At 54.4% G+C, this 14862-nt stretch overlaps 1 protein-coding gene and 1 long non-coding RNA gene across 2 annotated transcripts; one reads left to right on the forward strand and one right to left on the reverse strand.

Annotated features, from left to right (window-relative positions):
• Window positions 1-961: 961 nt before the first annotated feature.
• Window positions 962-11435, reverse strand: MEX3A (mex-3 RNA binding family member A). Its single transcript, XM_017509984.2, has 2 exons — window positions 10510-11435; window positions 962-6631 (listed from the first exon to the last, which is right to left on the reverse strand). The coding sequence occupies exons 1-2, from the start codon at window positions 10961-10963 to the stop codon at window positions 5523-5525; spliced, it is 1563 nt and encodes a 520-aa protein (XP_017365473.1). The 5' UTR covers window positions 10964-11435; the 3' UTR covers window positions 962-5522.
• A 70-nt stretch (window positions 11436-11505) lies between these two features.
• On the forward strand, window positions 11506-13717 carry LOC108290221. The gene is made up of 2 exons (XR_001819486.2): window positions 11506-12134; window positions 13367-13717. It is a non-coding gene; the product is annotated as an uncharacterized LOC108290221 (long non-coding RNA).
• The last annotated feature ends 1145 nt before the right edge of the window (window positions 13718-14862 follow it).

Below are 14862 nucleotides of genomic sequence, written 5' to 3' on the forward strand. Positions count from 1 at the left end.
AGACACAGTCTTGCTCTGTCACCAGGCTGGAGTGCAGTGACACGATCTCAGCTCACTACAACCTCTGCCCCCCAGGTTCAAGCAATTCTCCTGCCTCAGCCTCCTGAGTAGCTGGGAATTCAGGTGCCCACCACCACACCCAGCTAATTTTTGTATTTTTAGTAGAGACAAGGTTTCACCATCTTGGCCAGGATGGTCTCCATCTCTTGACCTTGTGATCCACCTACCTTAGCCTCCCAAAGTGCTGGGATTACAGGCATGAGCCACTGTGCCCAGCCTGTGGGTTTTTTTTTTGTTGTTTGTTTGTTTTGCTTGTTTGTTTTTTAGACAGAGTCTCACTCTGTTGCCCAGGCTGGAATGCAGTGGCATGATCTCCCAGCTCACTGCAACTTCCATCTCCTGGGTCCAAGTAATTCTCCTGCCTCAGCCTCCAGGGTCGCTGAGACTACATGCATGTGTTACCATGCCCGGCTAATTTTGTGTATTTTTGGTAGAGACAGGGTCTCACTATGTTGCCCATGCTGGTCTTGAGCTCCTGGCCTTAAGTGATCCATCCATCTCAGCCTCCCAAAGTTCTGGGATTACAAGCATGAGCCACCATGCCCGACTACTTTTTGTATTTTTAGTAGAGATGAGGTTTCACCATGTTGGCCAGGTTGGCCTGGCCACCTTCCCGTTCTTCAGGTGAGGATGGAAGAAGGCCTGACTGCACCTCCAAAGAAGAGAGGGGAGTAAATGGAGAAAATAGCAGATATTGACAGCTTGGAGACCCGAGCAGTGAGCTATGGAGAGCAGAGGGGGAGCGCAGGGTGGCAAGGAACTCTGGAAACATCCACTACTCACAGGCGTGTAGGGAGACCAGAGCTACACTAGAGGAAATGCCAAGCTGCAATCCCCACCCAGATCCTCCCACTCACCCCAAGATGGCACAGACTCACATGCAGAGAAGGAAGACAGAGCCTTAAGTAATAGTACTTTTAATAAAATTAAGTTCTTAATAGCACATTTAATACATTAACCCTCCCCCTTCTTGGTTTCTCTGCATTTTGTGCAACATCACTTTGACTTGATTATTCTTGGGTCTGTTTTATTTCCCGCCTTTATTTTGCTTTTAAAATCTTTTTCCTTGGTGGATTTGTACGTGTCTTCACTAGATGCCTCAAATTAAGTCTGACCACAATCCTACTCTACTTTCTACAGTGGAGAGACCATCCTCCCTGCCCCAGGGCTGTCTCCACCCACCCCCCCTTCCCCACCCGCACCCTCGAGTGGGGAAGGGGAAGCCCTCCCCACCCCAGACGCTACCATCCCAAACTAGCGGGGTTTCTAGGACAAAAGAGCAGGGGGAATCTGTCCCTAGTTGGGGCGAGAAGAGTAAATTGGGGAGAGGGAGATGTGTTTGGGGTCTAGGGCCAGGGAGGGGCATGGCAGAGTCATTGGTGTAATAAAGCAGGCTCCTCCTGCCAAAGGGAGAGCCAAGGGGCCTCTCCACCTCCTTCAATGGGAGCGAAAGGCCCAATCTGATTGCAAGCTGGGGTTGGTAAAAGGCAAGTGCTTTAAAAATGTTGATTTCTCACATGCAGAAGCCAAGCTCCCCAGTTTTGTGTGGGGAGGGCAATATGTTCCCACTCCAGGGCACAGTGGATGACCCCTACCTAGACACGTAGATGGAGGTGGACTGGAGCAGAGGGTAGGGCTGGCGTGACCCAAAGTCCCTGTGCCTTTCCCCATGGGCATGCCTTTCTCCCAGGCCTTCAAGGACAATGTCTCCACTCCACTCCGTGGGAAGTCCTTCTTGGAATCTAACTTTTATAAGACAAGAAAGCACTTTGCAAGCAGGTAAAGAACCAGCCAACTTTAAAGAACGGTTACTGAGATTGTTACTGCCACTGCTGCCATGGAGGTCAAAGCTAAATGGAAAGCTGGATGGAACAGGGGTAGGGGACTGATCCCCTCAGTGCTCTTGAAGCTCTGAAGGTGAGAAGCACGTGTGCATGTGTCTGTTTGTGGAATGACTTCCCAGGCTAAGTCAATCTGTGGAGAAGTGGACTGAGGTCACACTTCAAGAAGGACTTCCTGTTAGGCCTGGGGGAAGCTGGCATGGGAGGGTTTGAGCTGAGCTGTCTCTATCCTCCCTTGGGAGCCCCAGGAGAGGACATCCCACATTGGAGTATGGACTGCCCAGGCACTAGGGGTGCAAGTGAATGTGCTCGGCCTCCTCTGCTGCCCCCCAGCGCAGCCCTTGTCTTATTGAGATGATTGGTGTGCATTGCACCCTTTCCAAGACCCTGGGAAATGAACCCCTCATTTCTTTGTCCTACAATTAAAAAATCCAAGGATTCTCAGAATCAACCCCACCAGACTGGAAACTCCCAATCTTAAACTAGCAACCTGCTCCAACCCTGCTATGTGAAGATGGGGCGACTCAGGGTGGACTCAGCCACTTCCCTCCTCTATTTATCTTTTCCTTACGACTTTTATACATTCTACTGGACCCAGCGGCCCTCAATGCTACTAAACTTTTAAGCTATCTGAATATCGTCTACTAAGTAACTAGTAATTGTTTCTTTCTCTCTCTAGGATTATATGAAATAAATTTGAATTATTATTATTAATAATTATTATTTTGTAGTATTCTTTTCTTTTAAACCCCTCGGTTTCTCTTTTTCTTCTCTCTCTTGTTTTTGGTTAAAAAAAAAAAATCTAGTTCTCTTAAATCTCACACATCTCTGAGGGTTCCTACAGGCCTGCTAGGCCTCAGTTCTGGATTTCCCCTCCTCACTTGCCCCTGGGACAGGGCAGGGGAAAGCTGGGGGGGACACCCCAGGATCCTCAGTCCTCAGTCTTACAGCTTCTTCCTTTCTTGTTAATCCCTTTCTTTGTTTGGCTCTGCCGGCTCCCCTGAGGGGGAGGGGGAGAGGGGAGGAGGAGCCCATGGAATGAAATCCAATCTACTGGAAGGACCCCAGAAGGGACCAGGTTCCCCCAGCTCCTCTCTCCACCATCCATCCCAGGATGCTCCCCCAAGAAAAGCAAATGACATTCCTCCCCAAAAAAAAGTGGGGGAAAAAAGCAACGTAAACCCAAACATATATTAAAAACACTTTTTTAAGATTTAACTCTGAATACAAATGTATTTTTTTCTTCTTCTCTCCCTACATATATTCTAAACCTTCTAAAGTTTTTTTATTTTTTTAAGGATCACTTTATCATAAAATAAAATATCCTTTTCATATAATAAATTACCTAATAAAAAGTCTTTTTTTCATATTAGCCCAGGTTCTTTGCTACATTTATACGGTAATAAACGCCTTTATTAAAATAGAATATTAAATTATAAAGAACTGCTTTTTTTTTTTTTTTGCTATTTTTTGTTTTCTCTCCTCTGTGTTGGTGGCCTGTCTCGCTCCCTCTCATGCTCTCTTTCTCTCCTCTGTTTTGTCTCTCACTACGCATGTTTCATGTTTGTTTCTAGGTTTGGCTCAATTGGTAAGGGTGGGATTGAATTTGCTGAGCCCCCTAGTGTAACAGTCTTCTGCCTTTGTGGGTAAAGAGTGGAGAGGGGGAGGGGGATCGACAGACAGACATCCCTTCTTCCCACCCCCCTCCCCACCTGCCCCCGGCGACAGACCGAGGGTGCCCATTTGGTTTGGTTTCTATTGTACAGACATCTCAGGATGGCTCACATAGGCGGGAAGGAGGGAAGTCGTCACAGGGTAGTTTTCTTGGCTGTGACCTCCTTCCTCTCCCCTCCCTGGCTGGTGTTCTGGAGGGGAAGGCTGTGGAGAGGTGTTAATTCTCGACAGGAGAAAGGAGAGGAGGAAATCCCCTCTGCACCTCCACCTACACCACTTCTCCATCCAGGAAGAATGGGACTCTGGAGCTTTAAGTGCTCGGGCGATCACTCAGAACAGTCCCACCCCATTATTTACAAGGATCTCCTAGGACTCCCTGGGACTCCCATCCCTCCATCCTCTCTTGGCCCGGCCAGCGGAACCACGAGGATGGAGAGCTGGTGGCAGTCCCAACTGAGCAGGAGGGTAGCAACAAAGGGGGGTGCAAGGCCTATAACAATATGTGATTTCTCCGAACAGGCCCTGCTGCCCCCAATCCTGCTTTGCCCCGGGCTGACCCCTCTCTGAAGACCTGGCCTCTCCTCAGTCACAATGGGTGGGACAGAGACTCCATGATTTGCATGGAGGATTCAAGCTAATAAGGATTCAATAAAGGTTCAGGTCAGGTCGAGAGGGGGGCAGGAGTGGGGCACCGCATGGGAGGACGAGCAGCTCTTCCCTCCACCGGCCTCTCCTCCTGCCTCATGCCCTTTCCTGCTCCTTGAAATAGCAGACATACTACTCTGGCGCCCCCACTTCCACCACCAGAAAATCCAGCCCAAGAACTACTCCCTAAATATAATGCCCATAGATGATGAAGGTGGGGGTTTGACCCTTTACCCCAGAATTAGTCCCCTCCTCACATTTTCATTGAGAATGGGGATACATTCCATCAAGAATTTGAGATGTTTCTTTGGAGGAGTGGGGGAGAGGGCCTCCAGATGTTTGAAGAGGAATGGGAGGACCATCAAAATCTTCTCCCCTACTTCTCCCCAGGAGGATGGTATCCCCAAAGCTGGGCTGGAAGGGGCAGGAGGGAGGGGGCGAAAGGGAAGAAAGACAAAGACAAAGAGGAGGCAGAGCTGGGAGTGACAGCCACCAAAGGAAAGCAAAGCAAAGCAAAGAGCTGGAGGGAAAGGAAAGAGCTGAGGAGAGGGAAGATCCCAAAGGAAGGGAAGATGGGCGGAGAGAGTGAAGGGAAGCACTGGGGGGCAGGGGCAGAGAGGAGCACTCCTCTCCAGATTCCTCTAGCCCAGCTTTGTGGGGACAGATGGCTTCTGAGCCCTTCAGCCATAGAAGCGATTGACATGCTTCTCTCCCCCCCACCCCGAGAAGATCTACGCAACTTCTGATAGAGCTCCAACTCCCTTACACTGCTGGAAACTGGGGACAGTTTCCCAAACAGGATATGGGGGTGGGGTGGGGGGTAAAGGGTCACGTTAGGAGGTCGGAGGTCAGGACCAGAGGGCTTAGGGATTGGAAAGAGCACCTCTAGCTACAGGTGGTTATTCTCCCTCTCCCTTTTACCCACCCCCTCCTCAGAAGGGGTGGAGTGACACAGCTGGGGAGGTGGGCAGAGGGCGTCAGGATGCCTTAGCGGCCACCTCTGGCAAAACAAAAGTTTTCTCTTAGCTGCTTCCAGATTGAAGGGTGTGTTGAGGTATCAGAGTTGTAACTCTAGTAAAATTTTCAGTCTGGCCCCCTCCCAATCTTTCCAGGACAGGGTGACCAGAGGCTCTGAAAGTGGCCCACCCTCCAGCCACCACTGCCTCCCTCCCCCCTTCCCCAGCGAGCGAGTATCTCTAAGCACCTTGCCCCTCAAATAACCGCTTTCCAAAAGGCCTTAGTGGAAAACAGGTCCAGGTTGGGCCCCCGTGGAGCAGGCCCCGGAGGCATGGGGCAGGGGGCTTAGGAGAATATTCGGATGGCTTGCGTGGCTGTGATGTGGCAGACGGGACACTCTGGGTCCGTCCTCTCGCAGATGCGTACTGCACACTCCATGCAGAACAGGTTGTGACCGCAGGGCACAAGGGCGGCAGTCACTTCGCTCTCAAAGCACACCATGCAATCCCGCCCGCCGCCGGGGCTCCGCAGGCCGCCCCCACCAAGTTTAGAGAAGCCCTGGAGCGGCTCTCCCGGCGGGCGCCTCGGGAGTCCGGCCAGCTCGGGCCCCGCAGAAGTGGCAGGAGAGCGGTGAGCGCCCGGAGGACCAGCGCGGGCCTTGGCGGAAGAGGAGGAGGACGAGGAGGCCGAGGAGAAGAGCACGGAGGTGGGCGTGGCGTTCTCCTGGCCCGCCCACAGCGGGGGGCTAGTCTCGGCCACGCCGTAGTACACATCCTGCTTGCCCACGCCATAGCCGGGAAACAGGTACCCGCCGTAGCCAAAGTCCCCGCCCTGCTCACCCAGCCGTGGGGCCTCAAAGCCAGAGTCCACTCCGCACTCGCCAATGCAGCCCAGGCTGTTCTGCCGGAAGGTGGAGAGGGGCTTGCAGCCGGGCGGGTGCACCCGCCAGGCGTCCGAGTAGCGGCTATCGAGTGCGGCGTCGGGACTCCCCGCCAGGAAGTCGTTTTCATTGTTGTACTCGAGGATCTTGCCCGTGCGCACCGCGATGTGTGTCTCGATCTCCTCGCGCGCACGCTCCACGTTGCCCGGGGCACCCGTGATCTCGAACACGGGGTCGCGGTCACGGCTTGGTGTGATAATGTATGTATTGGTTTGCTGCTGGATGCGCTTGATGGTTGCCCCTTTGGGGCCCACCACCAGCCCCACCACGCGGTAGGGCACCCTCACGCGGATGGTCACCTGGCCGGGCAGAGCAGGAGCCACACCAAAGGCGGCGCCTGACTTGTTGCGGGAGGCGCGGATCATGGAGAAGTGCTCCGCTGCTGAGATGATTTCCCGCCGGGCTGTGGCCACGTCCTCCCGCCGCCCGGTCACCATGAACACGGGCTCCTCGCCCCTCACCGGTGTCTTGATGTAGGTGTTGGTCTTGGCCCTCAGGGCCTTAATCTTGCAGCCTGGGATAGGGCGGGGAAGGAGAGAGACAAAGAAACACACGCAACAGGGTTTGTGCAGGGACCAATAAATTCCTGATCTTCACCCAAATACCCAGCCTCCCAGAAGCCCTTCGGTCTACCCTTTGAAATGCCCACGGCTGCACACACAGTCCACCCTGACTTGAACGACCCATTTATCAGATCTCAGATGTATCCTATGTCTCTGTCAACCACAGATTTCGAAATGTACCAACTTTTCCTGAGTTCCATTCCGGGCCAAATTCGTTCACTCCTCAAAACCCCCAAATAATCGCTGACCCTCCCTCCCATACAAGCTGGTAACTCAAATCTATTCACAAACTACACTCATTTCCCCCAACATTTGCTCTTCCTTCAATTTCTCTACTGATTCCTGACTACTCACAAACTTCCAAATCACTTAATCACCCCCATCTGTCACTGACCCTGATCTTTCCACAGAACCCCAATGTGCTAACTTCACAATCTACTCATCTGACCCTTGATCATTACAAGTGTCCTCCAAACTACTCAGGGACCACTGAAGGCGATCTGCTCTGTGACCTCCCCACACGTAGTTTCTCTCAGTGGGCCTCAAATTCACAGTGAGGTTGCAGCAACTGGTAGAGTGGGAGACTGGGAAGGTTCTGAGAATCAGAATTTCAAGGAGGAAAGGAGCAGTATGGAGATAAAGAAACTTCTGTGTGAGGGAGCAGTGCCCAACCCCGCGTCACTCTTGTCCCCCTGTCCCCTGGGGGCAACAGAGCTGAGCTGGGCTGAGGGCCGAGTAGGGTGAGGGAGAGGTATTCTGGACCCACACTCCTGCTTTGAAGTAGGAGTGAGTTAAAGCTGGGAGGTTTGGGAAAGGCAGGAAGAGAAAGAAAAAAAATGAGACAAAGACAGACAAAGAGGGAGAAGGCAAAAGAGGGAGAAGGCAAAAGAGAGAGAGAGAGAGAAGTAAGGGCTACTCTGCAAACCTGGGGCTGGACAAGTCCCTTTTCGCCTTACCCACCTTCCCTTTCCTTGCTCCTAGCTTCACACAGAGTCTCCAAGACTCATACCCTTTTGGGAAACACACATCACGTGTGTGACTTCGCACACACGTACCTAAGAGGTGTGATGTACCGTGTGCTTTTATCTTAATAATACTTATGGGGCCAGCCTAATGTACACTTTTGTACACCTCTTTTATACACACACCAAGTCCCTGTGTTTCAGCCTTTCATACATCCCACTGTCCATCCCCATCCTCCCCAGCACACAAACAGCACATTCCTACACACACCCACACCCACGGCTGTCACCCCCATTCACATGTAGACTCACTCACACCCCTCTCTGAGCATAACTCACTATTCCCTTTCTCTCTCCATCCGAAACCAAGTGGTCATACTTTTCTGTCTCTGCCCCAGCCCTCCAGCCAGAGACCTGAGGTGAGCTCATTTTTTCCTCCTTCCTCCACTCCAGATGGCAGCTTCTTCAACGCTGGCAGATTGGGGGGTGGGGGGAGAGAGTGGGTAGGGGGCCCCTCCCCTCACTTTTCTTTCTTTCTTTTTTTTTTTGTTTTTTATTGCGACGGAGTCTTGCTCTTGTCGCCCAGGCTGGAGTGCTGGTGCAATCCTGGCTCACTGCAACCTCCACCTCTCGGGTTCAAGCCATTCTCCTGCCTCAGCCTCCCGAGTAGCTGGGATTACAGGCACCCGCCACCACGCCCGGCAAATTCTTTGTATTTTTAGTAGAGACAGGGTTTCACTATGCTGGCCAAGCTGGTCTCAAACTCCTGACCTCAGGTGATCCACCCACCTTGGCCTCTCAAAGTGCTGGGATTACAGGCATGAGCCACCACGCCCTGCCCCCCTCCCCTCACTTTTAAAGGAGAATTTGCTAGTCCCCTCTTGTCTTCAGACCTCTTGGCAGTTAAGAAGTCCTACCTGTTGTCCAGCCCACATCCTTGCTGCTTTAATGTCAGTAAATGATTGTTCTATTTTCCAGGTCTGGAGGGTTGAAGAACAGTGAACCCCCCTCTCCTACCATTTCTATTCACATATCGTTTGATGGGCACCTGGGTTCTGGCTCTAAGTTTTGGGTCCAAAAACTTAAATGAGAGCTAGGTATATTTAGCGGTTGGGGTTGGGGTGAGAAGGACAGGCCGAGGCATCAGAGTAAGGAGAAATGCTAGAGGCCTGGAGGTACAAAACTGGTGGTGGGCCTCTTCCTGGGTTCTGCAACCCCGAAGAAGTGTCTCTTAAAGGGAAGACCCACTGGGCTTCACCTTCCTAGAGGTCAAACAGAGAAGCACTAACACTGCAGCAGGAGGAGGGAGGTTAGACAAGAGGGAGGACTTCCATATACTTGACTGAGGGGCAGGCTTATCTTTTCTGAATAATAAAAAAAAAAAATCCCCCTACTTTTAAGAGGGACAAGCCCATCTGATGCGGAGGCAGAAAAGGAAAGAATGACTCCATTAAATTCCGGGGCCTCCCAAGACCACCCCCACACCCACGAAAAGATAGCAGTGTCCGTCCCCACCCAGTTCCTGGGCTTTGGATCCCCAGTTTCTGACAAGAGGAAATCCAACTTTCTAAATCAGAAACCTCAAGAGATGGAGTGCCCCGGAGGATGAGGGCTGTGCAGGGGAGTGGCATCTTCCCCTCCTCCATTCTGGATCTCTCCGTGAAATCCCCCTAACCCCCAGCACTCCCAGTGGGTGAGGTGGGATGTGGAGTAGGGGCCCCCCTGGCCCGCCTCCCCTTTTCCTCCGCCAGAAGCCGGCCTCCTCCCGCACTCCCAGCCGGAATGCAGCTCCTCTATTGTTCCCCACTGTGGGACAGCTCCTCCCCCACCCCACACCTCCCCAGCCCAGCCCCTTTGCAATTTCCAAATCCCGCCCCCCCACTCTCTTTGAGAAGCCAGGAGAGGGAAGGGTCCCCAAGATCCCGTCTGCTCAATTTGGACCTTCACCAGCACACCCACCCACCCACCCAGGGATGCTGGAGCAGCAGAGGGTGTGGTACCAGACATACTACGCTGGATTAATTCTGCACCCCCTCCCAACACACCCAGACACACGCCTTCCACCAAATTTCCAGGTGAAGGTTTCCTACCCCCCAGCAGGCCCCCTCCTGCCCTGTCCTACTCTTTCACTACCAGAGACCCCTCTCTAGGCCTCTGGCCCTAGGCTGTGGCCAGCCCAGAACAAAAGCCAGAGAAGGAAGAGGAGAGGTCCAAGCCAGGATGTAGCACTTCCTTGGAGACACCCCTTCCAAAACCCCAGAGACAGTCCAACTTTGGTGGGTGGGTAACCACAGGACCCCCTCCTTTCAGCAGCCCCCCTCACCGCCTCTTCCCCAGGCTGGGACCCTCCCCTGGGCCACACCCCCTTCCATTCCTACACTCAGCCCAACAAAGAGACTGATACTCAGTCTGGCTTCAAGGGCCAGGTCTCCCCTAAAGTCTGTAACTCCAGGCGGCTGGGGGTCCCAGGGGTGCCCCCTCCCCAACCTAGGAGCAGATACCAGAGTACAGGCTTCTGAGTAACTCTTGCACATTCCGTCAGTTTTTCTGGTTAGGAGGAGTGGACACCCCCTCCGGACAGCCTCCCTGGATTGGGAGACCTATCCCCTCCCCTTTCCCTCTTCCAGTGCGAGGATATTTCTTTGTCTGAGGGCAGAGCCCTGGGGTTGGAAGGATCTGGAGAATCGTCCCGACTAGGGGTAACAGGGAACTTTGTGGCACTTAGAAATCAGGGTAGGGGGCGGGTCCCCCTTTGTGGGGAAGGGACAGAGCCGGAGGCGGGCTAGAAGGGAAGAAATGAACTTTCCGCGCTGGGGACGGGGTGCCCCCACTACAGTCCCCCTCACCGGTCCCGGCGCCCCGCTTACCTTGCCTGCCCACGATCTCGGCCACGTGCTCGGAGGTGGGCACGGGAACACACTCCGTGGTGTTGCTGCTGCCCTTCAGGCGCAGCTCGGCCTCTTTGTAGAGAGCGCAGAGCTTGGCGTCGCTCGCCCCTTTGGGGGCGGTGGGGGGCTGGGGCGTCTGCGCCGCGGGGGCCGCCGTCGGGGCGGCCGGGGGCGCCGCGGGCGGCGGCGGCGGGGCCGGCTGCGGGGGGGCGGCCGGCTGCGCGGGGGCGCCGCCCCCCCCACCTCCCCCGTCCTCGCCCGCCGTGGGGGCGGGGGGCTCCCCCAAACCCAGGAGGCAGAGTTGATCGAGAGCCAGCTGAAGGGCGCGCTCGTCTTCCAGCAGCCCTCGGTCCTTAGCGCTTCCCCCGAAACAGCCTAGTTCTCCAAAGCCCCCATTTCTTTCCATTATTCCAGATACCACTAGACTAGGCATGGCGAAACAAAAGCTGGGGGAGAGAGAGAGGGAGAGAGAGAGAGAGAGAGGTGGTGGAAGGGAAAAGAGGAGAGAGGAGGGGAGGGGAGAGGAGAGGAGGGGGTGTGTGGGGAGGGGGGAACAAAGAACTGGGGAGGGGGGAAGAAAGCGAGATAGAAAGATAGACCCTCCCCCTAAGCCCCCCTCCCCAAACACCCTGTAACCCGACTCCCCTCGCCCCAGCCCCCGGGGTGGGGGTGGGGGGAAAGAGAAGCAAAACCAAGAAAGCAGATCTCCTCTCCTCTCCGGGGGTGACGGGGGGCGGGGGGCTGCGGGATCTCTGCCCCCACCCCTCCCGCCTCGGACCTGGGAGTCTCTAGTCCCCGCCGTCCAGGCGCCCCCGTTAGGCTCCCGCACCGAGCCCCAGTCCGGGAGCGGCGCTCAGTGGCCCCCAATAGAGCCCAGCCCCTTCCAGCGCTCAAACTCTTTTGTTTTAAATGAACTGGATGGAGCAGCATGGAACTGACGGGAGGGGGGCGCGCCGGGGGCGCCCGGAGCATGCCGGGAGTTGTAGTTTCCCGCCCTCGGGGGCGCGGGGACAAATTCCTTGACCCGAGGAGGATAGGGATGTGCCCTTCGGTCTTTCTTCGCAGCTCCAGGACAAGCTGGGGGTGGGATGGAAGTCGAGGTCCCTAATTTTGTGAGGGGCGGGTGCAGGGAGAAGGAGTAGTCTGCGGAAACGGAGCGGGTTGGAAGCCGGCTAGCGCCGCGCGCCCCCTCCCGGGACCCGCTCCTTCCCTGCTCCGGTCGGTCCTGGGGGCCCGCTTTCTTATGGAAATGAGGGGGGGCCGGGGGCGGGGAGCGGTCCCCGCGAGCTCACTGCGGCTTTCTCTCTCTCCCCTCTTCCCCCTCCCTGCCGCGCTCCCTCTCCGTTTCCCCCTCCCGCTCTCCCGGAGTCGATCCCGGCGCCCAGCCGCGGGGAGAGGTTCTCGGCTGAGCAGACAAAGCCCGCAGCACCGATGGGGGGAGAGCCGGACCCTGCGCGTTGTGGGGGCCAGGAAGGGGTGCCAAGCTGGGGCTGGAATCCCCCGGCAAAGGATGGGGTTCCCTCATCCCTAAGCAACAAGCCAACTCCCCTCTTCCGCCCCCCAGCCCCTCCAGTCTCGGAGATCTCAGAGGCACCGACTGGGAGGTGAGTTAGTTCACGTCCTTCTGCTCCGTGGAGGGGGTCTGGAGGGCGGTGGAGTGATGAGGTGCGGAGGTTGAAGAAGTGCCGGGATAGAAGTGGGGGTCGGACGGAGAGTGGGGAGGCAGGAAAAGTCTTAAAGGCCTGGGGTGACTTAACCGTTTGGGGTGAGGGCCTTGAGCTTTGGGTGTGACAGAAGGAGAAAGGAGAGACCGGGATGGACTGGGAACCCAGGCTTCCTTCAGGCCTGGGCTGTGACTACAGCTTGGGGTGATCCGTTCTTTTTTTTTTTTTTTTTTTTTTTTTTCCTGGCTCCCCCACAATGTAGGTGATCCGTTCTTTAGCACTCATGGATTTCCACTGTTTCCTCCACCCCTCTCCCATTGAAAACCTATTCGGGGTCAGGCGTGGTGGCTCACGCCAGTACTCCCAACACTTTGGGAAGCCGTGGCGGGTGCATCATCTGAGGTTAGGAGTTCGAGACCTGCCTGACCAACAAGGTGAAACCCGTCTCTACTAAAAATACAGAAATTAGCCTGGCGTGGTCGCCCGTGCCTGTAGTCGCAGCTACTCGGGAGGTTGAGGCAGGTAAATCACTTGAACCCGGGAATCGGAGGTTGCAGTGAGCCAAGATTGTGCCACTGCACTCCAGCCTGGGTGATGTAGCCAGAGTCGTCTCAAAAAAAAAAGGAAAACCTATTCAGTCCCGTTTGATCAGAAATTTGGTGAGACTGAAAATAAGTTTTTAAGGCTTGGAGTTTTAGAGTTTCAGAAAGGTGGAGTGTAATGCAATCTTTTCTTCTCCCTTTACCCCATATCTTCTGCATTTATTTTATATCACCCTTTTCATGTCTGGACCTTTCCCAAGGGAAGAAGGGATGGCATTGCAGCTTGAGGGCTTGAGGTCAGACTTTAAGAAGAACTTCCATAAAGAGTTTTATAACAGTGGGTGGGTGAGCCACAGTGGTAAGGTGTCCTTTCCTGGAGTGACTTGAAAAAAATCGGAACTAGTTTGTAAGGTAAAGTCCTGCTGAGAGGCAAGGGAAGAGATGAATTGACCTCACAGACTTAGCAATGTGGAGTCTTGAGGGCTGAGCTGTTTAGCCCAGTTCCCTAAACTGTTTCTTGGAAAGAGTGAATTTTCACACTAATGGGAGCGCTGGAACCTGAACTGAGGATCTCAGAAGGGGTGGGGTTGCGGGGTGGTCGGCACTGCAGGGTTCTTTTCCCTTTGCTAGCCAGAAGATCCTGGGAAGGAGAACCTTGACTGAGGAGCCCAGGAAGGCCCCGGAGTTGGGAAAGTTTGCCCCCTGGACTGGGGATTTAACATAAGATCAACAGTAAACCTTATTGTGAGATTCGATGCTACTGCCACCAAGCAAGAGTGAAAGAGGAAGAATTGGAGAGACAGGACCCTGGAGAGTGGGGCTGTTTCTGCCTCTTGTCCCCTCCGCCTGCCCCAGGAACCTGGATTGCAGAGACTGTGGTACTGGGGACCATGAGGTCTCTTTGGAAGAAAGTGTTTGCTTTGTGGATCAGGTGACTGTTTTCACATTAATAGAAACAGCAAATAGTTGCATAGGACTTAATTGTGTGTTAGGCATTTTTGTGGGGCAGCGGGGTGAGCCTTCCTGTCCCCACTGAAATGAGATTCCCCCCAGACTCCCACCCTGAACTTGCCCTGCCTCTGCTTTCCTCTCCACTAAGCTAATTAAAGCAGGAGGTTCATGACCAGAGAACCCTTGGGGATTTGGCCAGGGAGGAATACAAAGGGCAGAAACAAGTGTGTGTGTGTGGGGGGGGGGGGCAGACAGCTGCAGAATGGTGAAGGGGCTGGCTGAGGGGTGGAGTGGGTGAGGCAGGGTCCCTACTGACCGACTTCCTCCCTGAGCCAACACCAAGAATGAATCAGCCCTCTGGGTAAGTTAATGTCCACCCTCAGGGCTCACTGGGACTCCAAATTTCTTTCACAGCAGATGTGAACCTGGCACCTAGAGGGCAAAGGATATGTGTGTGAATGCAGTTACGTATGTGGCCTGGTGGACGTGTGAGAGTGTCTGGATCAGGTGGGAGAGTGCCCAGGTTCAGAGGTCGCTCAGGGTGGGCACCTTGAGGAGCTGGATTCTCAGAGCAGTTTTTCTTTTTTTTTTTGAGTCAAAGTCTCACTCTATTGCCCAGGCTGGAGTGCAGTGGCGCGATCTCGGCTCACTGCAACCTCCGCCTCCTGGGTTCAAGCGCTTCTCCTACCTCAGCCTCCCGAGTAGCTGAGATTACAGGCACACACCACCATGCCTGGCTAATTTGTTTTTGTATTTTTAGTAGAGACTGAGCTTCACCATGTTAGCCAGGATGGTCTCGATCTCCTGACCTCGTGATCCGCCCGCCTCGGCCTCCCAAAGTGCTGGGATTTACAAGCGTGAGCCACTGCACCAGGCCTCACAGAGCAGTTTTTACAAGTCCTTCACTCTCTCCCTGAGGCTGGTGGCCTTCTTTGTTCAGGAGACCCCTCCCTCGACTGAGAAGCTAGATTTCTGTTCACGGGCTTTCCTTTTCCCCGCCTGCCCAATCCAGAGTTATGGCAATCAGAGCAGAAGGCCCTATTGAAACTGTACTCCCCACTCTCTGCCTTATGAGCAGAAAGGTGCAGAGGTGGCATACTTCTCCCCTTCAGGACCTTGGAGGACAGCATTGTGTCTCTTATCTTCATCATGGTCCCCAACCCTAGCTGCTCAGA

The sequence above is a fragment of the Cebus imitator genome, unplaced genomic scaffold (assembly GCF_001604975.1).
Source record: "Cebus imitator isolate Cc_AM_T3 unplaced genomic scaffold, Cebus_imitator-1.0 Scaffold427, whole genome shotgun sequence".
NCBI lineage: Eukaryota > Metazoa > Chordata > Mammalia > Primates > Cebidae > Cebus > Cebus imitator.

Excerpts from the sequence above, each read along its gene's own strand:
- MEX3A (XM_017509984.2), bottom strand. The coding sequence starts at position 10,963 with ATGCCTAGTCTAGTGGTATCTGGAATAATGGAAAGAAATGGGGGCTTT. Across the intron at positions 6,632-10,509 it reads CGAGATCGTGGGCAGGCAAG|GCTGCAAGATTAAGGCCCTG; the intron begins GTAAGCGGGGCG and ends GCCCTATCCCAG.